At 58.3% G+C, this 27,821-nt stretch overlaps 1 protein-coding gene across 17 annotated transcripts in view; it reads right to left on the minus strand.

Moving 5' to 3' along the window:
* Positions 1-27,821, minus strand: part of CHD6 (chromodomain helicase DNA binding protein 6) — a 92,979-nt gene that overhangs the window by 13,096 nt on the left and 52,062 nt on the right. For 10 of the 17 annotated variants that reach the window (XM_074605604.1, XM_074605605.1, XM_074605595.1 and 7 more), the window contains 24 exons: positions 27,346-27,404; positions 26,870-26,987; positions 25,349-25,435; positions 24,919-25,068; positions 24,492-24,613; positions 23,660-23,903; positions 23,034-23,210; positions 20,777-20,920; positions 19,734-19,989; positions 19,029-19,239; positions 18,353-18,548; positions 17,670-17,834; positions 17,082-17,261; positions 15,727-15,837; positions 12,215-12,417; positions 11,591-11,793; positions 7,657-7,816; positions 7,178-7,267; positions 6,095-6,198; positions 5,262-5,391; positions 4,916-4,976; positions 4,114-4,171; positions 3,222-3,441; positions 951-1,159 (listed from right to left, as the gene is read on the minus strand). In XM_074605604.1, coding sequence (XP_074461705.1) covers positions 951-1,159; positions 3,222-3,441; positions 4,114-4,171; positions 4,916-4,976; positions 5,262-5,391; positions 6,095-6,198; positions 7,178-7,267; positions 7,657-7,816; positions 11,591-11,793; positions 12,215-12,417; positions 15,727-15,837; positions 17,082-17,261; positions 17,670-17,834; positions 18,353-18,548; positions 19,029-19,239; positions 19,734-19,989; positions 20,777-20,920; positions 23,034-23,210; positions 23,660-23,903; positions 24,492-24,613; positions 24,919-25,068; positions 25,349-25,435; positions 26,870-26,987; positions 27,346-27,404 — 3,658 coding nt within the window. The remainder of the gene's footprint in view (positions 1-950; positions 1,160-3,221; positions 3,442-4,113; positions 4,172-4,915; positions 4,977-5,261; positions 5,392-6,094; positions 6,199-7,177; positions 7,268-7,656; positions 7,817-11,590; positions 11,794-12,214; positions 12,418-15,726; positions 15,838-17,081; positions 17,262-17,669; positions 17,835-18,352; positions 18,549-19,028; positions 19,240-19,733; positions 19,990-20,776; positions 20,921-23,033; positions 23,211-23,659; positions 23,904-24,491; positions 24,614-24,918; positions 25,069-25,348; positions 25,436-26,869; positions 26,988-27,345; positions 27,405-27,821) is intronic. The other 7 variants (XM_074605607.1, XM_074605597.1, XM_074605610.1 and 4 more) reach the window with 4 other exon arrangements.

The raw sequence follows: 27,821 nt of genomic DNA on the forward strand, positions 1-27,821 counted from the left end.
GCTGGACCAAGAGCGGTACTCAGCTGCAGTGGATCTGAGAATCTTGCCTGAGCTCTGTTCCATCAGTGCTGGTAGTGCTGGAGCTGTCTGTACGTGCCAGCAGAGCAGCTCCCTGGGGTCTATGCCTCTGGTAGCCCTTCAGAAGGTTCTCAGGGAAGGGCATCCCTCAACTCATGCAGCTCTTTTGATGAGGAAAACCTACCTAAGGCATTAACACGCAAATCCAAGGCACTGCGCCTGAGACCAGACCTCTTGACAGGTCTGAGACAAAATCCTCTCTGCTGCTGTTAGAAGCAAATCGCTTTGTGCTTGAATAGCCCCCAAGCAACTTTTCCCCTGCCGTGTCCTGCATGGTGCCAAGGCACTGGGGCTCTGCAGAGCACTCTGAGAAAATGGATGCCCTGTGTGTTGGCCAGGCTTCCCGAGCCTCCTACGGTGGGTTCAGGCTCCCTTTACCCTGTAGCAGAGCTCTCTAGTCAGCTATGCCACAGCACGGGCACTGTGTGGACTCTGTACAGCACTGGCAGAGAGATGCTTGGAAAGAAAGCGGCAATACAGACTGCCCAAACAACCCCCAGCTCCACTGTGGAAGAGATTATGATCTGCTGCTTCTCTACTTCTCCTCCCTCACATCTAGAGGTTGCTGTCTTGGATAAAATCGGTTGTGATTTCATGGGAGAGCTACGTGAGACCTGTGAGAGCAGGGGCCGAAGCCCACAGGGCTGCCCTACCTTCCTGTTGCGCTGGGGAGGTGGTACACAGTGGTGACAAGGCAGCCAGAAACACACGTACGTGACTTCTGCAAGCCCAGCGTGGCATCTCACTGCCTCCAACTGTCCCTGAAACTCCTCCCTTGCTCTCCTGCTCCGCAAGAGCAGTGGGACCATTTCTGTCCATTGGCTACATGGATCTACTATTACCCTCCCACGGGCCAGTCAATTTTCACTCACCATCCTCTTTCCACATTGGGAGACCACAGACATTCTTGCACATGGCCACAAAGCTGTAGAAATACTTCTCCAGGCTCTCATCCGTCTTCTTCTCCAGTCGAGAGATGGCTCGGAACTGGGCCCAGTCAAAGATCTTTTTCTCCTGGTCATAGATAACCCCAAAGGAGGAGACGGTGCGGTAGAAATCTGCCTGCTCCCTCCTGGTCCACCTGTGGGGCAGGGAGGAGACATGAACACCACTGAGACGTGTTCTGGTCCCAGTATGGGCAAGGCACCAGGCAGAGAGGCTCAGAAAGGACTATCTAGTTACTGCCCACCAGTTTGGGGGGAGGTGCCAAGAGGAGCACACCGGGGAGACCACCACAACCTGAGATCCTCTGCCTTACGGCACATAGTGAGGAGAAGCGCAGGCCACGGGTCCTCTGGCTCTGAGCTCTCTGTTAAAAAAATACTCTCGGCTGATTGAAAAAACACCACGTACAGCTCCTGGCTGTGCTGCCCATGTGGAGGCACAAACCTGTCTCACCTACCCGCTTCCTGCTACACCAAGTTGTCTCACCACCCCCATGGAAAGGCCAACTGTCTGTACCGGAAATTAGAAAGGAAGGTCCTGAGGACGCAGGTTTAATCCAGCCTCTTCTAGAGGGAAAGTGGGACTGGGGTTCGTTGCTGTAAGGGTCCCAGTAACAAACACCATCCACCCTGCTGACTCCTGTGGACTCCTGGGTGCCAGGGGTGTGTGTCACCCCCTCCCCACTGAGGAAAGCAGCTGTGGTGATGGCGGGGGGGGGGTCACTTACAGCACTGTTAGACACAGCTTTCACTCTGGCTTGGACTGTCTGAGGTTTCACCTCAAGGGGATCACTCAAAGGAACGATCCAGGACAGAGACGGTGAAGAGCGTCCTGGCAAATACAGCCCTGGGCAAACGGAGTGCAGAGAAACAGGCCACAGAGAACAGGCCAGAGTGCAAACTGCAGGGCAAGCACAGGAGCAGGTCACGTCAGAGAAAGGAGAGTGCCGTGGGCTGAAGAAAGCTTCGAGTCAAATCTCAGCTCCTCTGAATTGCAGCTCTGAGCCAGCACCAGCAAGCAGCTGGGACACGCCACGGGAGAGCAGACAGAGTGACAACACCCACAGCGCTCCCCACCCAAGACCAGCATTTCCACTCCTGCTCCCAGGGGCCGTGGTGATATTTCATTTCAAAAAGGGGAATAACAAGAAGAAAATAAATAAAAAAAAAAATCAGTGATCCAAATCAAGGAGTCCAATGGGGAATTTGTTGAAAGGCCTCAAATGAAAGGTTGGTGGGAAACTGCCTAGGACACTCCTGTAAGGAGACTCAAAAAATAAAAATCCCATAGAATTAAAGAGCAGGAAATACCAGGCTGCTGCGGTGTCCACAGCACAACCACTGATACCCCACTTGAAGAGGGGACAGTACAACTGGAAGAGGTCCAGAGGAAGGGGAGAGGGAAGATCACTGGGCTGGGGCAGCTTCAATACAAGGAGGCCATGAACAGAGCGCACAGGGCAGTCCAGATACCAAGCAGTTGCGGGGGTTCCTGCAATAGGGACAGGTTTGCAGGAGACAAAGCCATCGAGGACTGTTGACCACCGAGAGTCCCTGCAGTTCAGGAAGTCCTAGGGCTGCGCATCGGCTGGCAGCGATGGAAGCAGCATCACCCCGCTGCACACCCTCCCCGGTTTCTGCAGAGAGCCACTCAGGGTGCCAGGATGGTCCCACCATCCTTCCACTTACAGGGATGCAAACGAAATGGGAGCACACCGCAACCAGGATATGCCACCACTGGGCTCCTGAGGCCACAGGCAGGAGGCTAACGCGGCAGCATGAGAGCCACGAGGGTCAGAACGGCTACGCACGTGGGCTGTGACAGCGCCCATCCGTCACCCCTCATCCGCAGCGTGTCCCAAGCCCACAACAACACTCAGCAGCACCTGCTCTGCTGGGGCTGTGGGTCGATCTCTGGCCCAGCAGATGCTGGATTTGACCCTGAAGAGCTGTCGCCTCGCATCCTTTCACCGTGCCACCAGCTGCTACCTGCAAACTACAGTGCAGGCTGGATGCCAGAGCCACAAGGCTCTCTCACGGCTGGGAGAACCACTCCCTGCCCAGCAAGGACCCACATGCCTCCATCATGTGGGCAGCTGCTGCACAACAGCTGTGGTGACGTTTACCTGGGTAAATCCAGGGGGTCAAGGATTTCAACTGGCCTAAATCAGCTTCGGAAAGGACCTTCTGCTGCATTACCTTTTCTGCATTTCTTTGTTCACAGAGTCCATCTCAGAGGCTCTTCTGAACATCTCATCCTGCAGCCAGTATCCATGGTTACCGGGCACCAGCATCTCAGCACGGGGAGGCAGCTCTTTGCGGTTGCAGCGCTGGTAGACGGTGACGAGCCTCCGCAGTCTGGCTGTGAGGGCAGATGAGACAGGCCAGCAGGATCTGTCTGAGTCGGAGCCATCCTGGGCTTCAAACATCATCAAGGACATTAGTATTTAATGCACACTCAAAGCCACAGGTTCCCACGTGCCTCCGGCCAGCTCCAAGAGCTCCCTCCCGCCTTCCCCCTCCCACAGGGGACACCAGGGATCACAGTCATGAGTGGGGGGCTGGGGAGACCATCCCTGGGCCTCTGCACCCCGAAAACTTCACAGCCTCACCGTGTCTGAGCTTCTTCAGAGAGAGCCCAGAGTCAGAGATCAGGGTAGGAAGGATGGCTCTGGTCCAGGCCATGCACGGGAGAGGACTGCAGCTCCCTGCTCAGCAGTGGGGCCGGCCAGCCCACGGCATTCACCAGCACTGCCCACTGCAGAGACCCTGCATGCTCACCTCCTGCAGGCAACTGCATGGACAAGGCCAGGCCAACGTCTTCTAGTCACCCCTGGCTGGCTTTGGCTGGAAACACTCTTTTTCGGCACCCTGGCTGCCCTGCCCTGGCTCACACGTGACTGCACAGGAGGGTCCCCAACCGGAGTCTGCCCAGGTTAAGCTACCTCACCCCCTAACAGAGCAGCGCGTCCTCCCAACCCAAGAGCGTGTCCCCCCCGGCCAGCAGCGCCTGCCTCAGCGCTCTGGCTCCGTCTGTGCCATGCCAGCCCCTGGGAAACCATGCGCCGCACCGCGGGAGATACGGCCTCACCTGCCGCTGGCTCATCCCGCTTCTCACTGGCTTCGCCCACCCCAGCAGCCACGACGTCCTGCAGAAGGAAACCATCAGAGAGGGCTCTCCAGCCCCGCAGAGAACCCCTCATACCCACAGCCCACCCGGCCCTGTCAGGGTACAGGGTGGCAGGAGAAGCAGTAGAAGGTGGCAGGACGGGCAGGGCTGCGTGTCCTGTGCCCCCTGGCCGCAGTCACTGCCTGCCCTCAGCCCAGGGGATCAGAGCTGCACGGCCAGGGGAGGTGACAGCTCAGAGGGGTGGTGCTGTTCATTTTGGGCCTGCAGGGGAGGTCCACACAGTGCAGTGACACAGGCCAGGACAGCAGCAGCGTGACAGCCTCCGCAGCTCAAACAAACCCTGCACCCCCCCGTGCTGCCTTGTTCAATGCTCTTCCTCTGCTTCAGGGCCACTTCTTTTGGGACGCCCTCGACTCCTTTGCCAGGGGCCCACGTGGCTCCTGAGGCAGTGTGAGAGGCAGCACCCCTGGCCGTCCCCAGCTTTCAGTCACCCCCAGCTCCTCAAGGCGAATGCTGCCCAGGTCTGCTGGAAACACAGAGGCAACAGCAGAAGCTGTGCTCCAGCGAGCAGAGACGACGCAGACAGTGTGGGGCAGAGTCTGGGCACGGCACGGCACGGCAAAGCCAGCCCAGAGCAGGGGCTCTGGCAGCGCTGCTTCCCTGGTGCCCCGCAGCAGAGCTGACAGAGCCAAGCCTGCAGCATGGGGCGGGAGGGCAGCCGGGCAGCAGCAGACGTGAATCGAGCACCGTGAATCTCGCTCACCTCCTGCTTTGACAGCCCCTCCAGCTTTTCTCCACCACTCTCTTCCTTTTCCATGCTGCCCCTGGGTAAGAGAGTGAATTATAGTCCCTGGTGGTGGCAGGACAGCCCTCTTGGCTGTGCCAGTCGTCGGCAGGAGGGAGCGGAGAACTGGTGCTCTTGCCATCCCTCCGCCTCATACTGGGAAGCCAGCTCCCTCCTGCCTCCCCCCGACCGCTGTGCTCAGATGCACAGTCTGCTTCCTTCCCCCTCCCCGCACAGCTCACCCCACAGCACTGCCCCACCGCTACCATGTCCCCCAGGAGCGAGCCCGACAGCCCCTGCGAGCGCAGCTCCATCCCCTGCCCACCTTTCGGCAGCATCCTGGGCCCCGTCGCTGACGCCCTGCTCCGCAGAGAGCAGCTTCTCGTCTGGCATGCCCACCTTCTCGAGAAAGCACAGCGCCGGGTCCGCCCGCATGGCATTGTACCTCTCGTAACCTGCCGACCGCCACAGGCCATCAAAAAGGAGAAAGACAGCACAAAGCCATAAGCCCGAGCCTGGTTCAGGCAAAACTCCTACTCTGTGGGACACAGGTCCCCACCTGGCTCTCACTCTCTGTCTGCGCTGCTGTGAGCGCAATTCTCACCCCCAGAAATTCAGAACGCTTTCCCAAAAGCTGCTAATTTCTCTGCAGCTCTTGGCCAGCAGGCAAAAAGAAAGGTGAGCCTTTCCATCCCACCAGGCAGCCTTGCCCGGTAGGCAGCGCAGCGCCTGGAGGGCTGGGTATAGCACCCGCAGCAGGTTGCAGCTGGGAACAAACAGCCTTGTGGCTCCTGGAAGCCGCAGAGGGACTTGGTGACAAGGCTGGGGATGCCAGGAGAGGCTCTGTGCCTTCCTCCTCACCCTCACATGGCAACTGCAAACTGCTCCTCCTGGCAAACCAGAGGAGTCGGCCATGAGATAAGGCATCACCACCTTGGGCACCGCAGTGCGCCTGCCCCACCACCCGACCAAGCCGGCAGCGCCGCAGCTGCTAGCGCCGGGGGAGAGCTGCCTTGGCCCTGTGTGGCTATGGTGTGTGGCCACCGCTCTGCCCCTTGCACTGACATGACGTAGCATCCAGGTACCAGAGCTCTGGCCAGGTGCTCCACTCAGGTCCCTCTCACACATCAGCAGCCACCAGACAAGCTGGGTACACACCGTGCTTGAAGACGCCGATGAGCAGGGATTTATCAGCTTCAGCATTCCACCAGTCCACTGGGATCTCCACATAGTCAATGTCCGGCAGCAGCACGTCCAGCTCCCTGCGGCAGACAAGGTATGAACGCCCCTCTCCCAGCCCCACTAGACAGTGGAGCGCACTGGGCACTGCTGGGCAGGGGCAGGGGGAGACAGGAGCCATCACTCGCTAGCCGGGGGACAGCTAATGAATGCAAGGCTGGCCTGGGGACCTGCCATGGGGGACATGCACGTCTCCCTAGGGTCAGAGAGCTGGACCCTCGGCTCCACCGCAACCCACTGCCTTCCCCATCCTCTTTCTCCAGAGATGGGGAGGCCGCGCAGCCCCTCTCCCCACCAGAGGACTGGAGATCCTACCTACATCTCTTGGGGGAAACCACTTCAAACCTACCAGCCCCAAAAGCATGGCACATCTGGTGGGGCGGGCTGCAACGTCCTCTCCGCACAGACTCGTGCTGATGGAGCTGTGCTGGGGAAGGCAGCAAGCCCTGCTCAAGGAATTTAAGCTCAGCACATCACAATTCCCTCTGAATTGTGCTCTAACCAAGAGCCGAGTCTCTGCAGGCAGGTCAGGAGCTGGCAAGCTCAGTGGCATCACCAGAGCACGTCAGCCCCCTTGCCGGGGGAAGTGCTGGGAAGGGACTACAGGCCACAGCAACGGGGCATGCTCTGCTCCGAGGTCTGGCCCTGGGAACCGGGCACAGTCTCTGTGGGCTCCCACCTTGGATTAAAGGCCAATTTGTCAGGCAGCACAGGCAGACATTTTCCTGCAGGCTGCAGGGTGTCCCCGAGTGTCCTCACCACCACCCAGGCTGGCACCGCTGCCTCAACAGGGCTGCCACGGTGGCGGTCCCTGCCCAGGCAGAGCTGCCGTCTAAGGATGAAGTTTTGCCTGAGCAAGACCTGGCGATTTGACCACAGGGTCTGACTCGCCCAGAGCCGTGGTGGACCCAGAAGTGGCTGGGCCAGGTGGCAGTGGCCGTGCTCCAGTGCCACCATCACCTCCCCGAGAAGCATTGCAGGGGTTCACCGTAAGGTCCCTACCTGGCAGGGGTCCCCTCGAAGGCTTTGTCCGCGGCCTCCCCCAGCACTTCAGCCTTCAGGTAGTAGAGCATTCGCACCCGCAGCAGAACCCTGTCCCGGGGCAGCAGAGAGGAACGCACGCTAGCATGTAGGTGCTCAGATGCCAGCCTAGGGCCTGGCCCAACAGCCCTCGCCAGAGTGTTTGCGGGGAGACACCCCGAGGGTCAGCAAGGCCTGGGAAACCTGCTCAACGCCGTGCTTCCCACACAGGAGGACCCACTTGCTCAAAGTGGGACAGGCACTGGACATGCGCTGTCACGCCGCAGCGCCCAGTGCTGTGACCTGCCGGGGCCTTGCAGCTGGAGGACACGACTCCCATCCAAAAGCGGTCCAGCAGCTGGAGCATGGTGACCCCGCGTGGGCTGCGAGCCCTTCGCAGCTCCCTCCCACCCTCCCCGTGCTAAAGGCTCTCAGCCCACGGCATGGGCTCCTACACTCACTTGTTGCAGTGCTGTTTGAGGTGCTTCTTGTAGCTGTCGTCATGCAGGACGACCTCGGGGTTGCAGGTGGCGAGCCAGTCTGCGTTCTTTATCTCGGGAAGCAGCATCTGGTTCTTTGTCTTCTTCCCCTTCCTGCCTCTGGGCACCGGTGCTGACAAGCCTGTAACAGCAAGTGGCAGCCAGTGAGCACCGCGGGCACCGTGGGCCAGGCTGGGCACCGCTGCGAGACGTTTGTGGTGCAGCGGTGCCCAGGCAGGGCGGCAGAGCCGGGGAGCTAGAGGAGGTTGAGCAAAGCTCCTGGCCGCTGGTTGACGAGCCAGGATGGAAGTGCACAGGGTAAATGCAGAGCACGGGAGGCTCCGTCTCCAAGAAAAACTTGGGGATCACCACAGAAACTGAACTGCTGTGAGTTCTCAATGCAATGCTGAGCCCAAAGCATAACATGGCCCCTTGATGTATAAAAATATCACACGGAAGCACGGAAGAGACCTTGGTCCTGGGCACAGCTCTTAGAGCCTTACCTAGACACCATACAACCAGCTCTGAAGTTCATCCTACGGGGACAACACAGTGATTTGGGACAAGAGTTCAAACAAGAGGCTCCCAAATGATCAAAGACCAGAAGACAATCCTGATGATCTGATCTGTAAGGGTTGTTTCCTATTCCGTGCATCAGGAGGAGGGCTGCGTGGGAACTAGATCACTGCAGGGGATATTTACACTTGGCAAAGACACCAAAAGGAAAAGGAGCGCAGTCCCATCTGGCTGACAAAGATAAAATGACATCCAGTGGCTGAAGCTGAAAATTAAACACATTTTCAACCTTGAAATAAGATGCGAGTTCACAGCAGAACGTGGAAAAAACACCTGGTGGGGTCATTATTGGAGTCTTCTGAGAGGGATGAGCTGCCTCCCTGGGCAGCTGCTTCTGAGACAGGGTCCTGCAGGTGTCCTCTCCTGCCCAGGTGCGCGAAGGGGAAAGAAGTGCCTCTGCAGTCCCATCCCATCCATCTGGTCTTGAGATACCAGGGAAGAGAGAGCATCACCATGTTCTCAACACCTGCATAGTTTGTAACTCCAGCCCAGGGGGCTGCTGGAGGCCTGCAGTGGGCACCAGGGCTCCTGTCTCCAGCGCTGAATCAGCCCAACGAACTCCGGGCGAATGCCGCTTCCTCAGCAGCTTGGCCTCTTCCAGGATGGAAGGCAGGACGGGGCTGGATCAGTGCAGAGCTCTGAGCTGGGCCGCCTGCATGCTGTGCTCACCCCTTGTAGTACCAGAGTCACAGAATGGAACACAGGGTTGGAAGGGCCCTCTGGAGATCATCTAGTCCAACCCCCTGCCAGAGCAGGGTCACCCAGAGCAGGTGGCACAGGGACGCGTCCAGGCGGGTTCTGAACGTCTCCAGAGACGGAGACTCCCCCACCCCTCTGGGCAGCCTGTGCCAGGGCTCTGCCACCCTCAAAGTCAAGAAGTTCCTCCTCATGTTTAGGTGGAACTTCCTATGGTCAAGTTTGTGCCCGTTACCCCTTGTCCTGTCGCTGGGCACAGGACAAGAAAAGAAAAGAGCCTGGCCCCATCCCCCTGACACCCCCCCTTTCAGTATTTATAAGCGTTGATAAGGTCCCCCCTCAGCCGTCTTTCTTCCACACTGAAGAGACTCAAATCCCTCAGCCTTTCTTCATCAGAGAGGTGTTCCAGTCCCCTCATCATCTTGGTAGCCTTTTGTAGTAGCCCTTTGTAGTCATGCGGATACTGGATTGAGAAGGAACAGCCCCAGGATGCTCTAGCAAGGGCTGGAGGTTGCTGCTGCTTTCTGCACATCAGGGAGGCCCAGAGCATGTCTCACCTGGTCATCTCTCTGCAAACACGAGTGGCACCTCAGGCTCCTCGGCAAGCCACAGCAGCACCCACTGCGTGGCTGCTCCATGCTGGAGGGTTCTGCTCTCCTCCAGCTCCTGAGGTAAGGCTGGAGGGTTTCATTGTCCCTCTGCAAGATCACATGGAGGTTTCACAGGTGGGAAAAGCCATTCTGAAGAGATGATGGAGAAGCTCCTGGTTGCTTCCCCCTGCTAAATATCCAATTTTACTGCTGCTCTTGCACTAAAGCATTCCTGAGCCTCCAAAGAAACTGTGGCTTTTTTGTTACTTGGCATTATCTAAACCAAGCCCATTCCTATCAGTCCATTTGTTTCTGACTCTTGCTCTGCTTCCCACAGGGCTTTCAAGTCCAGTCCCACCGCCGCTCCGGGCAGGGCTGTGTGGCAAGAGTAGGAGGCAGCACTGACATTGTCGGAGGTGACCGGAGTAACTTAAGGAAGCCACTGAAGGCCATGCGCTCCAGACAGAAGGAAATGTCGAGTTTTAAGCACCAAGTAAGAGCTCTTAATAGTAAGTAAGGGAGCACACTCTTAGGGCTCAGCAACAGCACCACTCCAGAACAGCCTTCCCTCTGCTCCACCATCTCCAAACATGAGCCCCAGGTTTCAGCTGAGCTCCCTGATCCCAAAAGCAGGCTGGAGAGTCCCAGCCCCCTCGCTACTCACCTTGTGGCACAGATCACAAGTGCACAACAAGCAGCACACAGCCGAGAGGCTCTGACCACCCCGAGGGAGGGCCGTGGCCTCCCCCAGCTGGCCCTCCCAGCCCAACTCACCTGCCCTGAAAGCCGCAGGACGCAGGCACTGTGCTGCCAGGCCAGCACAGAGTCCTCTGACACAGAACGGGCAGAGACCACGTGTCCCAGGCCACAACCCTCCAGCTGATCCAAGGAGCCAGCACCAGCTCTGTCTTCATATTGTTAAAGACAAAAGCCACCGTGGCTGCATGGTGCTGTTTGCACAGTGGGCTCTATTTGCTGTGCTGCTCCAGCCCCAAGGGACGCCTACAGAGAGCAGACGCCGCACTGCGGGCAGGGGGGCGGAATGCGCAGTGTCCCAGTGCCCAGGCAGAGCCAGGGACAGGGGGAGAGCAGGGCTGGGGAAGGCTCTGGGTGGCCCCGGTCTGAAGCTGAGGATACACGGGAAACCTCCACTCAACAGATTGCAGATGCAATCACAAATTGGACATGTGCTGTGATACACGGACCTCGCACACACTGGAAAATACGCATACAAGTCCTCTGAATAGGGAGGGCACAGCCAAACCTGAGATAAAGGGTCCTGCTAGATGGAGTGAGAGAAGGCAGCATCACCTGGGTAGGATTCTGCATTGCAGAGCTCTTGGGACAACCCAACACTGCATCTCCACCCATCAGGACAGGGACTGCAGACCAGTATGTCTGGGACAAGAACCATGATGAGAGGAGACACAAGCTGGCGACCTGGGGTGAGATGGCTGCGGAGACTGCACCGCCAGCTTCTCCGGCGCAGCTGCAAGTGCTGCTTCTGGTGTCTGAGTTGTTACTGTTAGTGCCAAGACTGCCACCAGGCACAGGGAGGATCCCTGCACAACGATCCACGTCGCGTCCCGCGATGCCCTGAGGAACAGCCAGGCACGTCTACGCTCTGACTGTAATAAGCACCCTCACGCACCCTCACGCTTATCACACCCGATGTGTGATCGGCTCACGGCCCGGTTGTCTCCCCGCACGGGGGAACCCTGACAGTATTCATAGGCCAGAGAAAATTCAGCAGTGCCCACTTGAGGTAGGACGGTAGCTCTGCTCCCACCACAAGGCTCTCTCTGCGCCAACCACGGCACTGGGAGCCAGGAAACAGCCTCCCGCACCCAGCCAGCCCCTGTCGCTGGCTCTGAGGGACAGTGTGGAGGTCAGTCCCACGGCAGCCACTTTCTCTGTGCAGAGAGAGTTGCAGTGCTCAAGCGCAACTGCTTACTGGCTGTTTGAATCAGCTCCGCTTTGACTTCTGCAGCCCCGGACTCACAGGCTGGCACAGCAGCGGCGGGTACAGGTGCAATGGCAGAGAGAACACGCAATACCTGAGTGATTCTGCAGAGCCTGGTTCTGGCCATCCTTCGTCGGTGTGATGAGATCCCAGATAAAACTCTTAATCTTCTCATCCCCCTTGTAGTGTTTGACACAATAGACGAGCAAGGCCCGACAAATCATCTCCATGTCCTTCTCATTCAGGTGCCACTTGAAGCGCCCATGGGTCAGGATATCTTTCCAGCGTCCCCAGCTGGAACAACAGGAACACAGAGTAAACACTCCTGTGCAATTAAGAGACCTCGCCAGCACCTTTCTCCAGGAACTCTCTCGGAGGACAGCCCTGCCAGCTGCCCTGGATAGGGACGTTCTGCCTTCACACTACAGGAGCAGAGAGGGGGAGAGGTTTGCCCAGGACTGAACAGGGCAGAAGCACGAGCCGGCTCTGGAAGCGCTGACTGCCAGCTCATGCTTTGCCCTGCTAACTCTCCTTCCATCCCAAATGTTCGCTTAGAGCCCAGGTCGCGCCAGGGAGGTCACTGCTGGAAGGAGGGGATATTGCAAGCAGGACGGACAGAAAGTGGCTGGGACAGCCAGTGGCCCACGTGCGCACTGGGGCAGCTGGAGGCTGTGGCTGCACTCTCTGGGAGGGGCCGCACTCTCTGCTCTCTCACCCGAATATGAGCAGGTTCTTCTCCACGCGGAAGCATTCAGCCCGCAGGTACCGCCGCGTCTTCTCGTTGAAGCGCCGGGAGCGTGTGGGTCGCTCATCCGAGTCACTGTCCAGCTCAGAGAACTCCATCAGCTCGTCCTCTTCGAAGGAGTTGTAGTGTTTAGTTTGCTTCCGCACCCGGGGTCTGTCGATGACAAGGCTCTCCTGGAGGGACAGAGGGGAGAACATGCTTAGGTAGGGGCAGAAACACCTGCCTTCCACCAGGGCGCAGTACGTCCTCTTCTCCACGCTGCACCCTGCTCTGCTCATGCCTCTGGTTCCCGGCTCGCCAGCCCTGTGGCTAGCCATCACCTTCCCACTGGGATACCCGCCCCAAATTACCTGTGTGCGGCTCTGCCACACACGAGACGATTGCTGGCCAGCACAAAATTCAGCCTGAACAATGGAGGGCTGAAAATCATGCCCTCTGGGTTCAAACCGCTGACAACCAGCAGCTGATTCAGCTCTGAATCATCCTCTTGGCCCTCCCAGCACTGCCTGCGCCCAGCGAGCGCTCTGCTGGAGGCGGTGTGATTCCTGTGTCGGGGGGAGAGGTGGGCTGGAAGGGGAAAGGCAGCTTCCAAAAAGGTGCAGAAGGGAGCAATATGAAATTAAATAGCACCTACCTGCCTCCTCTCCTTCCCCCCACCCTGTCGAATGAATCCATGTCATCTAAATCTGCCCAGATTTCAAACACGTAGGACACACATGCACACCCCCCCGTCTCTCCCATTCTCCCTACTGGACCGGTGAGCTCTGCTGAGCTGCAGGGTGTCCCTCTTGCTGCTGTCTAACACCCTCTCGACGGCATTGCTGCCTTACCTGGAATTTTGGCAGGCCCTGGGGCTGCACTGAAGCCGGCTGCGGGGCCCTGCGCTCGATGGAGGAGCCAGGAGGAGAGGCCCGGGTTGCAGCCAAGCCCACGAGCTCAGCAGGGCCAGCAGAGATGGGACCCCAATTGTCCGCAGTGTGTACCGCAGAGTCACCAACCCTCCCAGCTCCACCTCAGCAGTCACATAGAGAGCTCCTTTCATGGGCAGCGCCGGCAGGGGCCGCGAACAAAGACACTGTCCTCGGGAGATGCTCCCCAGAGGCATGTGGGGAACCTCCAGCAGCTCGGCTACCGGGCCAGGAGAAGCCAAGCACCGGCTCACCGGAGCTCCAGCTGCCACATTTGCCCACAACTGCTGCTGGGAAAGAGCCAACTGGCCAGTGAGGGCAAAACGCAAGACTCCAAGAGCATTCATTTACAGTCCGCAACCCCCTCACCCAGACATGGTGATGGGTCTGCCAGACCCACTTGGCTTCACTCCTCATTCCCATCCCTGAAGGCAGGACGGCAGGGCTGCAAACGTCAACGGAGGAAGGAGTGGCACAACCCAAACCTGTTCCCACTCGCTCCATCTGTCCACGAGAAGCCCTGGGCAGCTCTCTTCATCCCTACTAACATTCAGCTTTTAGAGAGATTTGTTTCTAGAGCAATGCCTGGATATTGAACCCGACCCACACGGTCTTCAAACTCCCGAGGCTTGGGTGAACATGGCTAGTATTCAGTTGGATATGGAAAATATCCACCCAGGAGCAGGAGGGAGCATTTGACACTGTAAGAGCAGGGGGAAGTACCGGAGGAGCTGCCCAAGGCAGAGCTCCTCTCGTGACACCCCTTGTGCTGCCAGGGCCCACATGACCTCGCTTGCACCCTCCTGCTCAGAGAGGACGAGAAGCTGAGCAAAAGAGAGCATCGGCAGACACCACCCAGGGCTGCGTCCATCCCCTGAGGCACTGAGCCCCCGGCAGCCCGTCCCCCCAGCCTGCTCTAACCTAGGACAGAGCTCTGAGACCCAAACCAGACCAAACATCCACACACCGCGATGCCACGGTTATGACACTCAACCTCCCTGCAACCTGCCTTGGTTTGTGAGTGCAGACGAGGTGGGGAAGCGGCACGGCACCTCACAGCCCTCACAGCATTGGCACGTTCACCAGGGAGAGACATTTCTTCTGCAAAGAGGTGCTGCATTGCAGCCAGCACCCACCGCCCGCTCCAGCCCAGCCAGTACACTGCCCTCGCTACAGTACCACAGCCCAGTGCTCGCTCAGCGAGGGCCCCCCGTTCCAGGGGTGCCCTCATATCCACGAAGCCGGCGAGAGGCTGGGATCTGCGGGTGCCGGTGTGCCTGACACAAGCCTCTTGATCAGCAGTGTCTCAGCACCATCGTACCACTGCAGCTCCCCAAAATCCTGCCGTGCTGCTGCTGGAACCCACACATTAAATGTTATGAATAAATCCCACCAGAGAAGCACGGTTATTACGGTTATTACCTTGGTATTAAACAGGACTATGTGATGCACGACCGATTCCAGGGACCCGCCTGCTCTGATGTTACTTGCTCCTCACGTGCCTCAACTAATTGCAAGTCCACTTTGTTCCTAGGTCACTAGACGGCTGGACGTGCTGCTGGATTGAAGGCTCCCTGAACAGGCCCATGGGTGATGTGGCCCTGCAAAGGGCCTATAGGGCCACTCGGGGAGAGAAGAGGGGGCCCGGGCCAGTGGGAGCAGTTGCATGCAGCACGGCCTCCTCTCTGCCCGCTGTTGGGAGAGCCGGGGTGCGCTGTGAGCTTCACCATGACAAACACCACCTCCTTAGCCATCGAGACCTGAGGTGGTGGAAGCCTGTGGTGAAACGAATGTGTCCAGCACTGCGAGCCCCGGGGCTCAAAGGGCTGTAGTATACAAACTCAGGTCAGCTCGCCAGGCCTCCTCCAGCACTGCCTGGCCAAATGCTCCCCTCTGCCCAGGGTGCCAGGGCTCATGGGTTTGGGCTGGGGAATGGTTGTGTGGAAAGAGCCTTGCTCACCCCAACCCCCAGCCACAGCAAGAGATGGCACTGGGGCCCCTTTGCGCACACAGCAGCTTGCCCCTGGCATGCCTTGGGCTAACGAAGGTCTCTGGGCTTGGTGAGACAGCCATTGAGCTGGGAGATCAGAGCTGGCACCTGGAGGGCAGCACGGGACTGTCCTGGTACTGCTCCATGCCAGATCCCCAGCCCCAGCTGCCCTGGCTGGCAGCCGGAGGCGCTCACGCCTGCCTGTGCTGTGGGAAACTCCGGCACAAGGTCCAGCTCATACACAGTCAGTCACACCAGTCTGCTGGGTTCACAGGCATGCCCTTGCAATGGCTGTTTGATCCTCTCAACAGTTGCCAGCCTCAACTGTCGCCCCTTAAGCAGGCTTAGAAGCAGCTGGGAGCACAGGAGCACCCTCAAATACCAGATGGACACAGGCCTACATGCGGCGAAAGTAATCGCGGCTTTAGCCAGCGCTCATGAGTCAGTCTTCCCCGGCAGTAATCCCTGATGCCTAACACCCATCCCTTCACGAGCCCAGTGGAAGCACACAGCTCCTGCCTGGAGACCATGCCAGGCAGTGTCAGATCAGTTGTGGGGCACGTGGGCCACGAGCTGCATCCTACCTTTTCATTCTTGGCGTCTGTATCGAGCTCTGCTATCTTGGCCCACTTCTGCCAGAAGTTGGGGTCATCTAAGGAAATGTCAGTTCTGTTTCCTGATGCTACGAAGCTGGCCTGGGAGGGAAAGAAGAGGAGTGAACAGGGTGCAACCCACCACTAGATGTGCCTCCCCCCACATAGAGACCCCTAACACATCTGTCTGCAGCGCACGGTCCCACTGCCATGGGGTGTTACGTGCCATGTTGACACATGTCAGAGGGCTCTTTGTTTGCTTAAGGGAGCTGAACCCCTCCGTTCTGCAGTCCCGCCTGACCCGCTGGCAATGGAGCCTGGGCTGTGCCACCCGCAAGAGGAGGAGGGACAGGTGTCCCCAGTGGACACCAGCCACAAGCGTGGCACAGAGCTGGCTCCTCGAGGTCTCTCCTGCCGGCATGTCAGGGCCCCACGGCGTGCACAGCTTCCTGTGGCACAGCAGCACCCAGCTTCGGGCACCGTGCAGGCCAGCAGCCAGGTCCCGCCACCACCCTGGGGGTCTCTCCGCAGAGCCAGGTCTCACAGCGGCAGAAGAGAAAGGCTGGAGACAGAGACGGGCTGCACTGCGGGAGGGCTGTGCTGAAAGTACCCCAACTCCTCACGTCACTGGCAGCCCAGGTCTCCACCTGCCTTTCTGCTCAGCAAAGCACCGGGCAGCACCGGTGTCCGGAAGGGCAGGGCAGGTAACAGGCTCCAGATCAAATAAGCTAGGCCCATGAGTAGAAGATCAGCCCAGCTCAGGCCTGGATCTCACCCAGGCTTTGAATTCATCCACCCTTCCCAAGGAGAGGCCTGACCCTGCCCACAATAGCTCTCGGCAGAGGGTCTAGCTCCAGGCATGGCCTGCTACCATGGCAAGGAGTCCTCAGCTCATCAGAAGAGCAAACCCTCCACCCTCAGTGCCCAGCTGGGACACAAGAGCAGCTCTGCATCCGTCCACACCCCCAGCTTGGTGACAGCACACCCTGGCACTGCCCAGCACCTGGAGGACAGCCCCTGCTCTGCCTTCTCAGCAGCCTGAGCCGGCTTCAAAGGGAAAGTGGAAGCTGGCAAGCTGAACCCTCCTGGGCAGCCTCACAACACCCACCCAGGCTGGCGGCCCCCTCCTCAATGCTCTGCTGACCACCCGTGAGACAGGAGACCACGCTGCTGCTGTGCCCCAGCAAGGTCTCACTCCTGGGTGCAGCGGGACAGGCAGGAGAGCTTGGCCTCTGTGCAGACAAATCTCAACAGCCAGGCAGGAGGTCAGCCCACCACTACTGCCCAGCGTGTCCCCCACCACCCCGGGGGCAGTCCCCCTTCCCTCCCAGTGGAGCACAGCACACCTTGGCAAAGGTGGAGCCCTTCCCCTCAGATTGGATCGTGATGGTCTGTGTCCTGCGCTGGAGGATCTGATCGATGTCTTCCTCGCAGAACTTCGATCCTTCATCCTCCTCATCCATGAGAGCACCGTAGGCACCCTTCCGCAGAAGGTCCTCCACCTCCATCTTTGAGAGCTGCTGAACCTGCCCAAAACACAGGGGCATCACCAACTTGGCCGGCTGCCCTGGGCACTGCACAGGAGAAGGCTCTTCCCTCTGCCCCAGGAGGGAGGGCAGAGAAGCGCCAGGCTGACCCAGACCTCCCGCTACGACAGCACAGAGGTCACTTCAAAATGCTGCCTGAAGGACTGCCAGGAATTTCAGTCCATGTCACCCAGACACAGCACCCACATGTGTCCCACAACCCTGTGGCAGTGCAGGGACAGCTTGCCAGGCCAAACAGCAGCGATGTGAGTGCGTGGGACTGAGTTCTCCTTCCCCAGAGGCCTGCCCAGGTCTCTGCTCCGACCTGGCAGTGACTTGCAGGGGAAGAAGGAGTGCTCTCTCGCAGCACCTCCCTTCCTCCAAGTCCCACTCTGACAGCGAACCTACCCCGTTGGTGCTGCCCTTGCGGTTGATGTCCTGCAGCACAGCCTTGTCCAGGCCCAGCTTCAGGCTGGCCTTGTCGAACATCTCCCGCTCGTAGGAGTTCCTAGTGATGAGGCGATACACTTTCACCGCCTTGCTCTGCCCGATCCGGTGGCAGCGAGCTTGAGCCTGGGAGTGCAGAGAGCACAGCGTCAAGCACAGTGAACCCAGCGAGATGGGGACTGCGTGGCTTGTGGCACCCCGCGCCACCACCCACCACTCACCCACCTGAGCCACAGTCAGCTCCCACCCACCAGAGCAGCCTCATCGAGTGCCTGTGGCTGACCTGGCAGGGCTCTGCCAGCGGGGGCTGGTTAGCGTCAGGCCCGTGTGGTTGTGCGGCAGGAATCGGAGACTCCTGCACCCCCGGGCAAGGACACGGGGCTCAGGCTGGAGCCTTGGCTCTCTGCAGATGGGGGGCACCCAACATTTCACCCTCTCCAGCACCAGATATGGACAAAGTGTTGCCTAGTCTGTGGCCCATGTGTGCTTTTAGAGCCACACCGTGATCTCCCCCATGACACATCCCCTCTGCCTGGTTCCTGCTGGCTCTCCCAGCACAGCACCCCATGCCCAGTACAGCCGGGGGCTGCCGCCCTTCCCTCCCCAGCTGAGTGATGGGAGCCTCTCCCAGCCCGGCCCGTTACCTGGAGGTCGTTCTGTGGGTTCCAGTCTGAATCAAAGATGATGCAGGTGTCGGCAGCGGTCAGGTTGATGCCCAGCCCCCCTGCCCGTGTGCACAGGAGAAAGACGAAGCGATCCGAGTCGGGCTTGCAGAAGCGGTCGATGGCAGCTTGGCGCAGGTTCCCACGCACCCGCCCATCAATGCGCTCATAGGTGTACCTGCTCCGAGAGGGAAAGAGGCAAGAGCAGGGTCACAGCAGGGTCCTTCTCGCTCCTTCCCCCAGGCTGTGTGTGGGCATGCAGGCAGTTGGGACTCAGTGGCAGGAGCTGTGCACACATGGAGGCTCAGGCCCCATCAGCTTGCGTGCACTGTGGTTGTTCACAGAAGTTGCTCCTCTTATAATGGCAAAATCATCATGACTCCATGCACGGTGCATGGATATGGGACTCATGGGAACCATGACCAAGGGAAGGGCCTATTTCCAGTCGGTTACTCCTAGGACTAGCACTGGACAATGCAGAATGGACAGGTCAGAGCTGCCCAGCTTTGGGGTCTTTGCACCCACCAGCAGCAGCCTGTACCTCAAACCCTTTGGTACGTGGGCACAGAATGGCCAAATCCCCCCCAGTCTATTTGCACTCTGTATCTACAGCGCAGGATGTGGAGGAGCTGTGGTGAGTGCTGAAGCCCGTACTAACCGCCTCTGAATGAGATAGTCTTCCAGGATGTCGAGGCAGCGCACCATCTGGGAGAAGATGAGCACCTTGTGCCCACCGGCGATCAGCTTGGGAAGCAGCTTATCAATAAGCACCAGCTTCCCGGCTGCCTGGATCATCGCCTGCAGCTGGAAGTCTGGCGCCTCCGGGCTGTGTGTTTTACGGAAGTCCTCCAGGATCTTCTCCTCTGCCCCTGCCAGGTGAGAAGGGACGTGAGCTCTTGGCGAGGCTGGCAGTGCAGCTGCCCCCAGCCTCCCATGCAGGGCAACAGCAAGCCACCATGCGAGCAACAGAACCCATCAGACCTAGAGAGGTCGGCCAGAGACCTCCAGAAGCCCCTCCACTCCTGTGACTCTAGTCCTTCTTCAGGGCTTACACTAGCTCTTGGCAGAACAAGCCAGGCTGAGATGTCGGAGAGGGTCCTACGCGAGAACACCCCCAAACACAGCGAGCCTCGCAAGACCCTGAGGTGCCCACCAGCGAGCAGTGCTTACGAGGAGCTGGGCTGCCCATGAGAACAACAAGGCAGATCACTGCATCCTGTGCTGGTCCTGGATGTACAACCACACCAGCGGCAGATGGCATGAGAGCCTGAGCTGGCTCCCAAGCTGGGTGAGCTCTCAGGTAGCGACCAGTAAATGTTGCAGTGATATCCGTCCCCCCACAGCTCCTGTGCACAGTCCTCACCATTGATGAGATACGGGTGATTGCAGCACTTCCGCAGCTCCATCATGGTGTTGATGAGGTTGGGCATATTGTGCTGGTTGGCACCCTTGGAGAGGAAGGAGAAGTTCTTCTCCAGGATGGCCCGGTAGTATTTCTTCTGGATATTGGTCAACTCCACCTCAATGATGGTCTCCTGCTTGGGTGCCAGATTCTTCTCTACATCATCCTTCAGCCGTCGCAGCATCATGGGCTTCAGGATGGACTGCAGCTTCTTCACCTGCCAGAGCAAGTGCAGAGATTCACTGCCCTCCCTGCACGGCAAGCACACAGTGACAACAGCGGAGGGGCCTGCAACACTAGAGCATCCCCAGGCTGGAAACCCCCTACAAACGACCCTGAAGCAGCTGCTCTGCTGACAGACAAGACAACTTCAGAGTCTGGCTTCCCTGGGGCAGGCACATAAGTCACCAGCCCCAGGCCATGAACTCCACGTGCTTCTGCTGCCAGCAGCCTTGGGTAAATGTGTCTGCTGCAGGAGGAGAGCTGAGAGCTTTGACAGCAGCTGAGATGATGGTTGCTCCATGTGCCCATGCCTGCTCCCTCAGAATGATGACCTTTGTGCAATCTCCACTTAAGCCAGACATTCAAACGGCAGTGAGACAGCCCAAGGGACTGAGCTGCTTTCCATGACCCACGCTCAAGGGGACCTTTGGAGGATGGCTCCCCAGGGGAATCTGACAAGGGCGACTGACACATGGACTTACTGGTCTCTTCACTTCTCTACACTCCTGTTAGTCTCAGGGACACACCAGGTGGGAAAGCTGGGTGAGCTGTGCTGCCCAGGCATGCAAGGGGCAGTAGGAAGCTAGGTGGGGAGCAGACCACTGCCTTGGCACAGGCTGGTCTCCCCTCCCCAACGCAGTGTTGGGGGCTCTGTCACAAGTTTGCTTCTCCCGGCATGAGACTGTCCTGTTCCCTTCCATGAAGCTCATGTCTGAGCGCATGCCTGGCTTGGTGACCATGGGCCCCAGCGGCCTGTGCCACCAGCACTCTTCTAGGTATACCTGCTCCTCTGTCTTCAGGTCTCCAAACTCCTCCAGAAAGGCTGTCTCTGAGGGGAACTGCTGTGGCTCCAGGAAATTCAGGAGGCTGAAGAGCTCCTCCACCGAGTTCTGCAGGGGGGTCCCTGTCAGCAGCACCTTGTGCTCCTGCACAGAAAACAAGTTGAGAACTCAGACACACTGGCTGGGTCCGAGGAGTCCCAAGAACGCAATGCTCCTTGTCTTCCAGCCTCAGGAGTACTCTGGGTGGCCTGAGGGCACACACACACGCTCTAAAAGACTCCCCTGGCCATGGTGCCAGCCCTGACCCAGCCACTGCCACACAGCACTGTCTTGTGGCTCCCAGGATGTTCCCCTGGACGTGTCCCAGCCCAGCTCTGTGCAGCAACAACAGCCAAAACCAAGAATCCCACACTGCCCCCAGGCTTCACCCCTGCCCTGGCACGAGACCTTCAGGCAGGGCTGTGCTGGCGTCCGTCAGGGACGCTGACAGCCCAAGCCTCCGTGCACCTGAGGGCAGGATGTCCCTCTTCAGGGCTTGGGCAGAACAAGAGGGAACATGGCCCAGAGCCACATGATACCAAGGGGCATCAGGGACCGGCTGCTAGGGCCAGCATGTGCAGGGACCTCCAGGGGCACACAGGAGAGCTACCAGGCTGGTGAGGGGTCTGGAGACCAGGGCATATGAGGAGAGGCTGAGGGAGCTGGGCATGCTTAGCCTGGAGAAGAGGAGGCTGAGGGGAGACCTCATTGCCCTCTACAGCTCCCTGAAAGGAGGGTGCAGAGAGGTGGGTGCTGGCCTCTTCTCCCAGGGGAATAATGACAGGACCAGAGGAAATGGTCTGAAGCTGCGGCAGGGGAGGTTTAGATTAGATATTAGGAAGAATTACTTTACTGGAAGAGTGGTCAGGCACTGGAACAGCCTGCCCAGGGAGGGGGTTGAGTCACCATCCCTAGAGGTGTTTAAGAAACGTCGAGATGTGGCACTTCAGGGCATGCTCTAGTGGCAGAGACTGTAGGTTGTTTGGTTGGACTCGATCTCCAAGGTCCTTTCCAACCATGAAGATTCTATGATTCTATGATTCTATGACTACGTCAAGTGTGCATTGGAAAAAAGAGTGAGCTTTTATTAGAGGTTCAACATGTAGGTACATGCGCAATAAAAGGAGACAGGGGTCCAGACAACCTCCCAAGACTTGGGAGTGTGAGGAGCGGATGACCCCTCAAGGAGAACGCACTCCCTTCCATGCGCTGGCACCACAGGCTCTGGCTTCAGGCACCACTGGGTGCTGCCTCCCTGGGCACACCAGCTGCTCTGTCCCAGCAGTGTCAGACATTTGGGCACTCACTCACTGCTCAGGCTACTCCTCTGCCCAATCTAATGCAGGGAGCATCCCCAGGAGTCACCAGTTATGAAAGAAGGGCAACTGCAAGGTGGGAGGCTTCCACAGGACTTGTACAAAGGAAGGTGATGGCTATGAAGGTGGGCCAGCAGCAATCCTGCTTTGTCCCAGGTTGCTCACAACTCAGCAGGGACCTGCACAAGACACAGGGTCATGCGGAAACAGCAGGGTCTTTGGGAACTGGAGACGTAAGACTAACAATTTTTGGAGGCCTGGTCCAGCTACATACAGGTGAGTGTGATGGAAGCTGGGTAGGGCTGGGAGATCCAATAGCCCTGATGGCCCTCAGTCCAGCAAAAAGCAGCATGGCCTTTCCCAGGGCTGGAAAGGAGCTGGACATCCAAATTCATTTCTCAGAGCAGCTCATGGATCCCTTTTTCACCACCCACAGTCCTGCACCCCGATCCCTGGCACAGACTGGTCCCATGTTTGCAGAGCAGTAAGAAGCCGGCTTGAATACTGCGGCTTTGCTCATCGCAGGGTACGAGGCACACCACGGCCAGAAGATGCTGTGCACGGCCGGTCAGCAACTGCCTCCGCGTGCCGCAGCACCAGAAGCTGCGCTGCAAAGCCCAGCAGTGCTCTGCCAGGGACTGCATGCAGATGCATCGGGGGACTTGTCCCGCTGTGGGTTCATATGCCACTTCAGCAAAAAGGAGTCTGTGATGGCTGCAGGGCACCAGTGCCCCATCCATCATTGGCACTGCGACCTGATGTGTCCTGGATTGTTTTCCCTCCGACAGGGAGCTCTCAGCCCTGGCACTGGGCCTGAGCAGCTGGCAGTGGTACCTGACTGCTAGGCATGGCCGTCTCTGGCCCACCCTGCTCTCACGTGAACCTGGGCAGGACATGCTCACCAGGGCCATGAGCTTCAGCCCCTCCAGGAGTTTGCAGTTCCTGTTTTTCAGGCGATGTGCCTCATCAATGACCACACAGCGCCACTGGATCTTCTTCAGCTCCGGGCAGTCGGCAAGGATCATCTCAAAGGTGGTGATAACCACCTGGAACTTGAAGATCCCAGGGAGAGGGTTACCCTAGGAAGACATAAACCATATGCAGAGCTTGACTTCTGCAGGGTGGCAGGACACTGTCAGACGTGCTGTCAACATATCAGTGTTAGGATCGGGCTCCTAGCTGGGATTTCCCCAGATTCACCCCTCTCAAGCAGCGGGCAGCTTCCTGCAAGCCTCCTTGGAGGCCGCAGGCTGCATCTCTTCAAACCAGACACTGCTTCAGGGCAGACAAACAGGCCTGGACAAGAACTGCAGCTGGGGCTCTGCTGCATTTTCCCTTTTCTGCATGAGTTGGGCCTGTTCCTCACTCATACACAGTGCGCCCTGAGCCCATGCCACCAAAGGGGCCTTAAAAGATCACCTTTCCCTCTCCAGATGAACCACAAGCTCCACAGGTAGCTCAGTGCTTCCCAAGTAAAGGAAGCCAGGGCAGGGGGCTGCGTCCTGGGAGTGTTGTGTGTGTCAATCACCTGTGTGTCCCGGTACACCATCTCGTACTGCTGGATCATCTGCCGGCTGATCTGGCTGCCATGGTACACGATGGCATTCATCTCCGTCCAGGTGCGGAACTCCCTCTCCCAGTTGGTGATGGTGGAGAGAGGTGCGATGATGAGGAAGGGGCCATGGATGCCCATCAGGAATATTTCTGAGAGGAAGGTGATTGATTGGATTGTCTTCCCCAGCCCCATCTCGTCAGCCAGAATGCAGTTCTTCCTGCGGAGATGGACAGGGGCAGGTGAACGTGGCTCTCAGGGGCAGGAATCACCCTGTCACCAACTCCTCGATGGGATGTCACGCACATCGCCTCCACCCACACCTCTCTGACCCTGCAGATTGGTACAGCGTCACAAACTGGTCTGGCTAAGTCACACCGTCCAACGTCTTGCAAGATGATGGACTCAAAGTTAGTCTGAACGATGCTGTCCTTTGAGTGCACACTAGCCAGTGAAAGATGCCTCTGATGGCCTGCTGCAGCTGAGAACGTGCACATTCCTGCACTCCTGCCACAGGGATGGGCCAAAAATCAGGTGTACCTTAGACCCATAGCTAAGCCCTACTGTCTCCAAGACTCATTAACCATAGAGAAACATTCCTAAAGACTCAGTTGCAAAACTAAAACAAACACAATTTTTCTGGCAGCTGCCTGCCAGCTCCACCACCAGAAGGTCTCAGCGGCTGCTCTGTCAAGCCCTCGTTTGTCATCTCTGCTCCTCAGCTCTGCTGCTCCCGTGACTGCACACACCAGAGCCCCACTGTCAGCAGGACGCCTTGTGGGAGCCCAGGGCTCCAGCCCCTCCTCACCTGTTATACCAGTTAAAGAGCAGCCAGTTCATTCCCTCCAGCTGATACTCCCGCAGCTGGTTGCTGTTCTTATATTCCCGGGACTTCTCCAGTTTCTGCCAGGACTCAGATGCCGGGCGCTCCTAGGAGGCGAAAGCAGGAGCAAGGTCCATGGAGAGGAAGAGACTAACACCCAGCGAGGCCAGACCCCGCTTCTGGGGCTGCACATCAGGACAACACTTCGGAACAGTCATTGACAGCTGATTCACAGCAAGGTCTTGGCCTCTGAATCCCACCCTTGGATCCTACTAACTAACCCATCCGGAGGGGAGGATCTGGGGCTTGCACTGCAGCAGCAGGGACAAGAAGGTCAGCACTGCTAGACCTTGGCAAGACACAGACAGTCCCTGCCTGCTCGGGGCAGCGAGCTGCCAGCCAGGTACGTTACCTCTGGGTACGTTACCATGTGCTTGTTTTCTGGAGGGATTTGGAGGGCTTCAAACTCTTTAATCTTCCCTGGGTCGACATCCTCCTCCAGCTCCCAGGTGCTCTCCTCATAGGGCAGTGAGCACCACTTCACCAGGTAGTGAGTCACCTCCTGCAGGGCAGAGAGACAGGCTCAGAGACAGCGCAGGGCTCGCGGCCGCTCAGCCCCAGCAAGAGGGCACAGCCTGCGACTGAGAGCAAGTCACGGGGTCGTCAGCAGCCCTGCATTTACCCCTGCGCCAAGGGACTGCGCAAGGCTGGGAAGGCCTCAGGGTGCTCAGAGGTGACACACGATGCACATCGTGGGCCTGGGCCTCCTGCCAAGCCTCCTTCCCTCCCTCCCTCCCTCCCTCCCTCCCTCCGCGGGGCAAGCAAGCGGTGCAGCCACTCACCTCACCGGTGTCAGGGTCCTTCGTGTGAGCCACCTCCAGAATTCGATCCACCTCCACGTAGTCCGGGTTGAACAAATCCTCATCAGGCTGCAACAGCAAAAAGAGAGGTAAGTTCAAGGTGATTCCAGGGTTAAACAGATGGCAGGCACAAATAAACAGCTCCGGGACATATGTCCCCAGGATACTGTTAGCTGCGCGCAGCACACCAAGTGCCCTGGATGCAGGTACACGACATCTGTCTCTGGGCAGGGAGGACGCAGAAGCCCTGCAGAAGGGAAAGCTCTTGCTTCAGGGCAGCCACAGGCTCCACGGTGCCCTTGCTGGGAGGCAGGAACGTCCACTCCAGCCCATCTGGCCCCAAGGTACAAAGCCCTGAGCTGTATGCTCCAGCACCCAGAGCTATGACTGCCACAGCACAGAGCCACACGCAGCACCGGATGAACTCCACTCCTCTGCACGGGATCACACCTTGTTCTCTGTCTCTGCCCCTCTCTGTCCTCACCTTCAGCTCAGCAGTTGCCAGCAGTAACCGCTCATGAGGCAAGTGCTCATCCTCCTGCCAGGAACACCTGGGGAGGAGTGGGCTTTAGACTAGCAGTGGAGAGACATGTTGTCTAGGGCTTGGGAAGGAGAAAAACCAGGCTTTTATGTTCACAGCTCCCCAAGCCCCAGTTAGTCACAGGAAGGAGCGTTTGCTCCTTGCTGAATTGTTAGTGGTACAGTGTGTTCCAACACACGCTTTTCCTTTGCATCCTGGGAAAGACCCCAAACCGACTCGGGAGTAAGAAATTTGACACACACCCCCGGCTTTCCAAATACAGAGAAATTTTCATAGCCTACTGGCCTGATTTACACTTGTGAAGGGCAGTTTGAAGAGATCCAACAACTATGTCTGGAGCAGCAAGATAAATTATCGAACACCTTTCATATTAAACACGATTAATCTGCTTATAGAGCAGAGCAGGCAGGAGCTGCCCCTAAGTCCAAGTTTTTATAGCTCACTCTCTCCCATAGCATCTCTGCTCCACCGTGAAAGCACCTCCAGCACCGCATGCTGCCCTCCCTCAAACTGAGCAATGTTTCCAGGGTTGGCAGTGCCTGGCACGTAACATTTGTCACCCTGCCCATACCTCTGCCAGTGACAGCACGGGTGTTCAGGGTGCTGTCACAGCATCCCCACCTGCGCGCCCTCTTGCACTGTGCCCTGGTTCAAAACAGCCCGGACGCTCCAGCTGCCATGCTGCTGCCCGGGCATTGTCACGGTGCCAGCGAGGGGCCACGGGGAGGGCTCTGGGCAGCACCCCGGGATCACTGCGCTACAGCAGAGCTCAGGCAGGGCAGGCACAGCTGCACAGGGAACCCTGCCTGCCCACTCCCAGCCCTGAATTTTGGCCCTGGAGCTGGTCTTGCCTGGGCAGGGAGGTGCCAGAGGCACCGCTCAGCTTTTGGCCTGCTCAGTCACTGCAGTGAACCCAGGTGTGCCGGAGTTGGGCACAGCTGCTTGCCACGCTCAGCTCTCACCTCTGTAAAAATATGCTTCATCTGAGCCTGCTTGTTCCGGAAACGCTTTATCTTCTGGGAGATCCTGGGATCCTTCTCCAGCTCCTCCAGAGTTGCCCACTTACAGTGGAGATAGGAGCTGCAGAGGAAAAAAAAAAAATTCAACAAAACATGATCAAAGAGGCCTTTGGGCCCGATCTCATCCGCCACGCAGACCAGCAGGGACCTCCCAGCGACCCAGAGAACACCTACGCCTCGCCATGTGAAACCCCAAACTGCAGGAAGCCATGGCCCAGGTCCAGGCCAAGACTGAGCCCTGTGGCTGCAGCAGCTTTCCTGCTTCCCACTGCCGAGGCTGGCTCAGGAGGACAGGGGCAGCGAGACAGGGATGCTGGGGCTGCAGCTCGGGGTGGGACGGAGGTGGGAGCGCACAGCCCTCGCTCCAGCATGCACAGGGCCCGCTGCTGTGGCACAGAGCACCATAACGCCGCACGTACAAGTTCCTGTACTTGACGTAGAACTCCTCCATCTCGAACGCTATGCCTCCGGGATGAGCCTGAAAACAAGGAGAGGAGAGTTAGCGACAGCCAGAGCCTGTACAGAAACTGGGGGGCATCCTCTGTGGCCTGGGCACAGACAGGCGTCCCCTTCCTGGCCACAGGCTCCCGGCAGGCTGAGCCCCACGGACGGTGAGGATGGCCAGGCACTCAGCGTGCTGCCTGCCCCAGAGGTTCAGTGGCCCTGGGGAACGTGGTGTGAGACCACCCTTGAGCACAGGGGACTCAAACACCTCCTGGGCATCAGCCCAGGCCTGACTCCTCTCCAGAGGCTTTCTGGCACCCAGGGCAGGAGAGGCACCACATTGATCCCCAACCCAGAAAGGTGCCAGTCTGGGAACACCCCAGCAGCACCCTGCGAATAGCGAGTGTGAGGAACGGCACAGCAGCACCAACTGCTGCTACGTCTCATGTCC

This window comes from Larus michahellis, chromosome 12, assembly GCF_964199755.1.
Source record: "Larus michahellis chromosome 12, bLarMic1.1, whole genome shotgun sequence".
In the NCBI taxonomy this organism is placed as follows: domain Eukaryota; kingdom Metazoa; phylum Chordata; class Aves; order Charadriiformes; family Laridae; genus Larus; species Larus michahellis.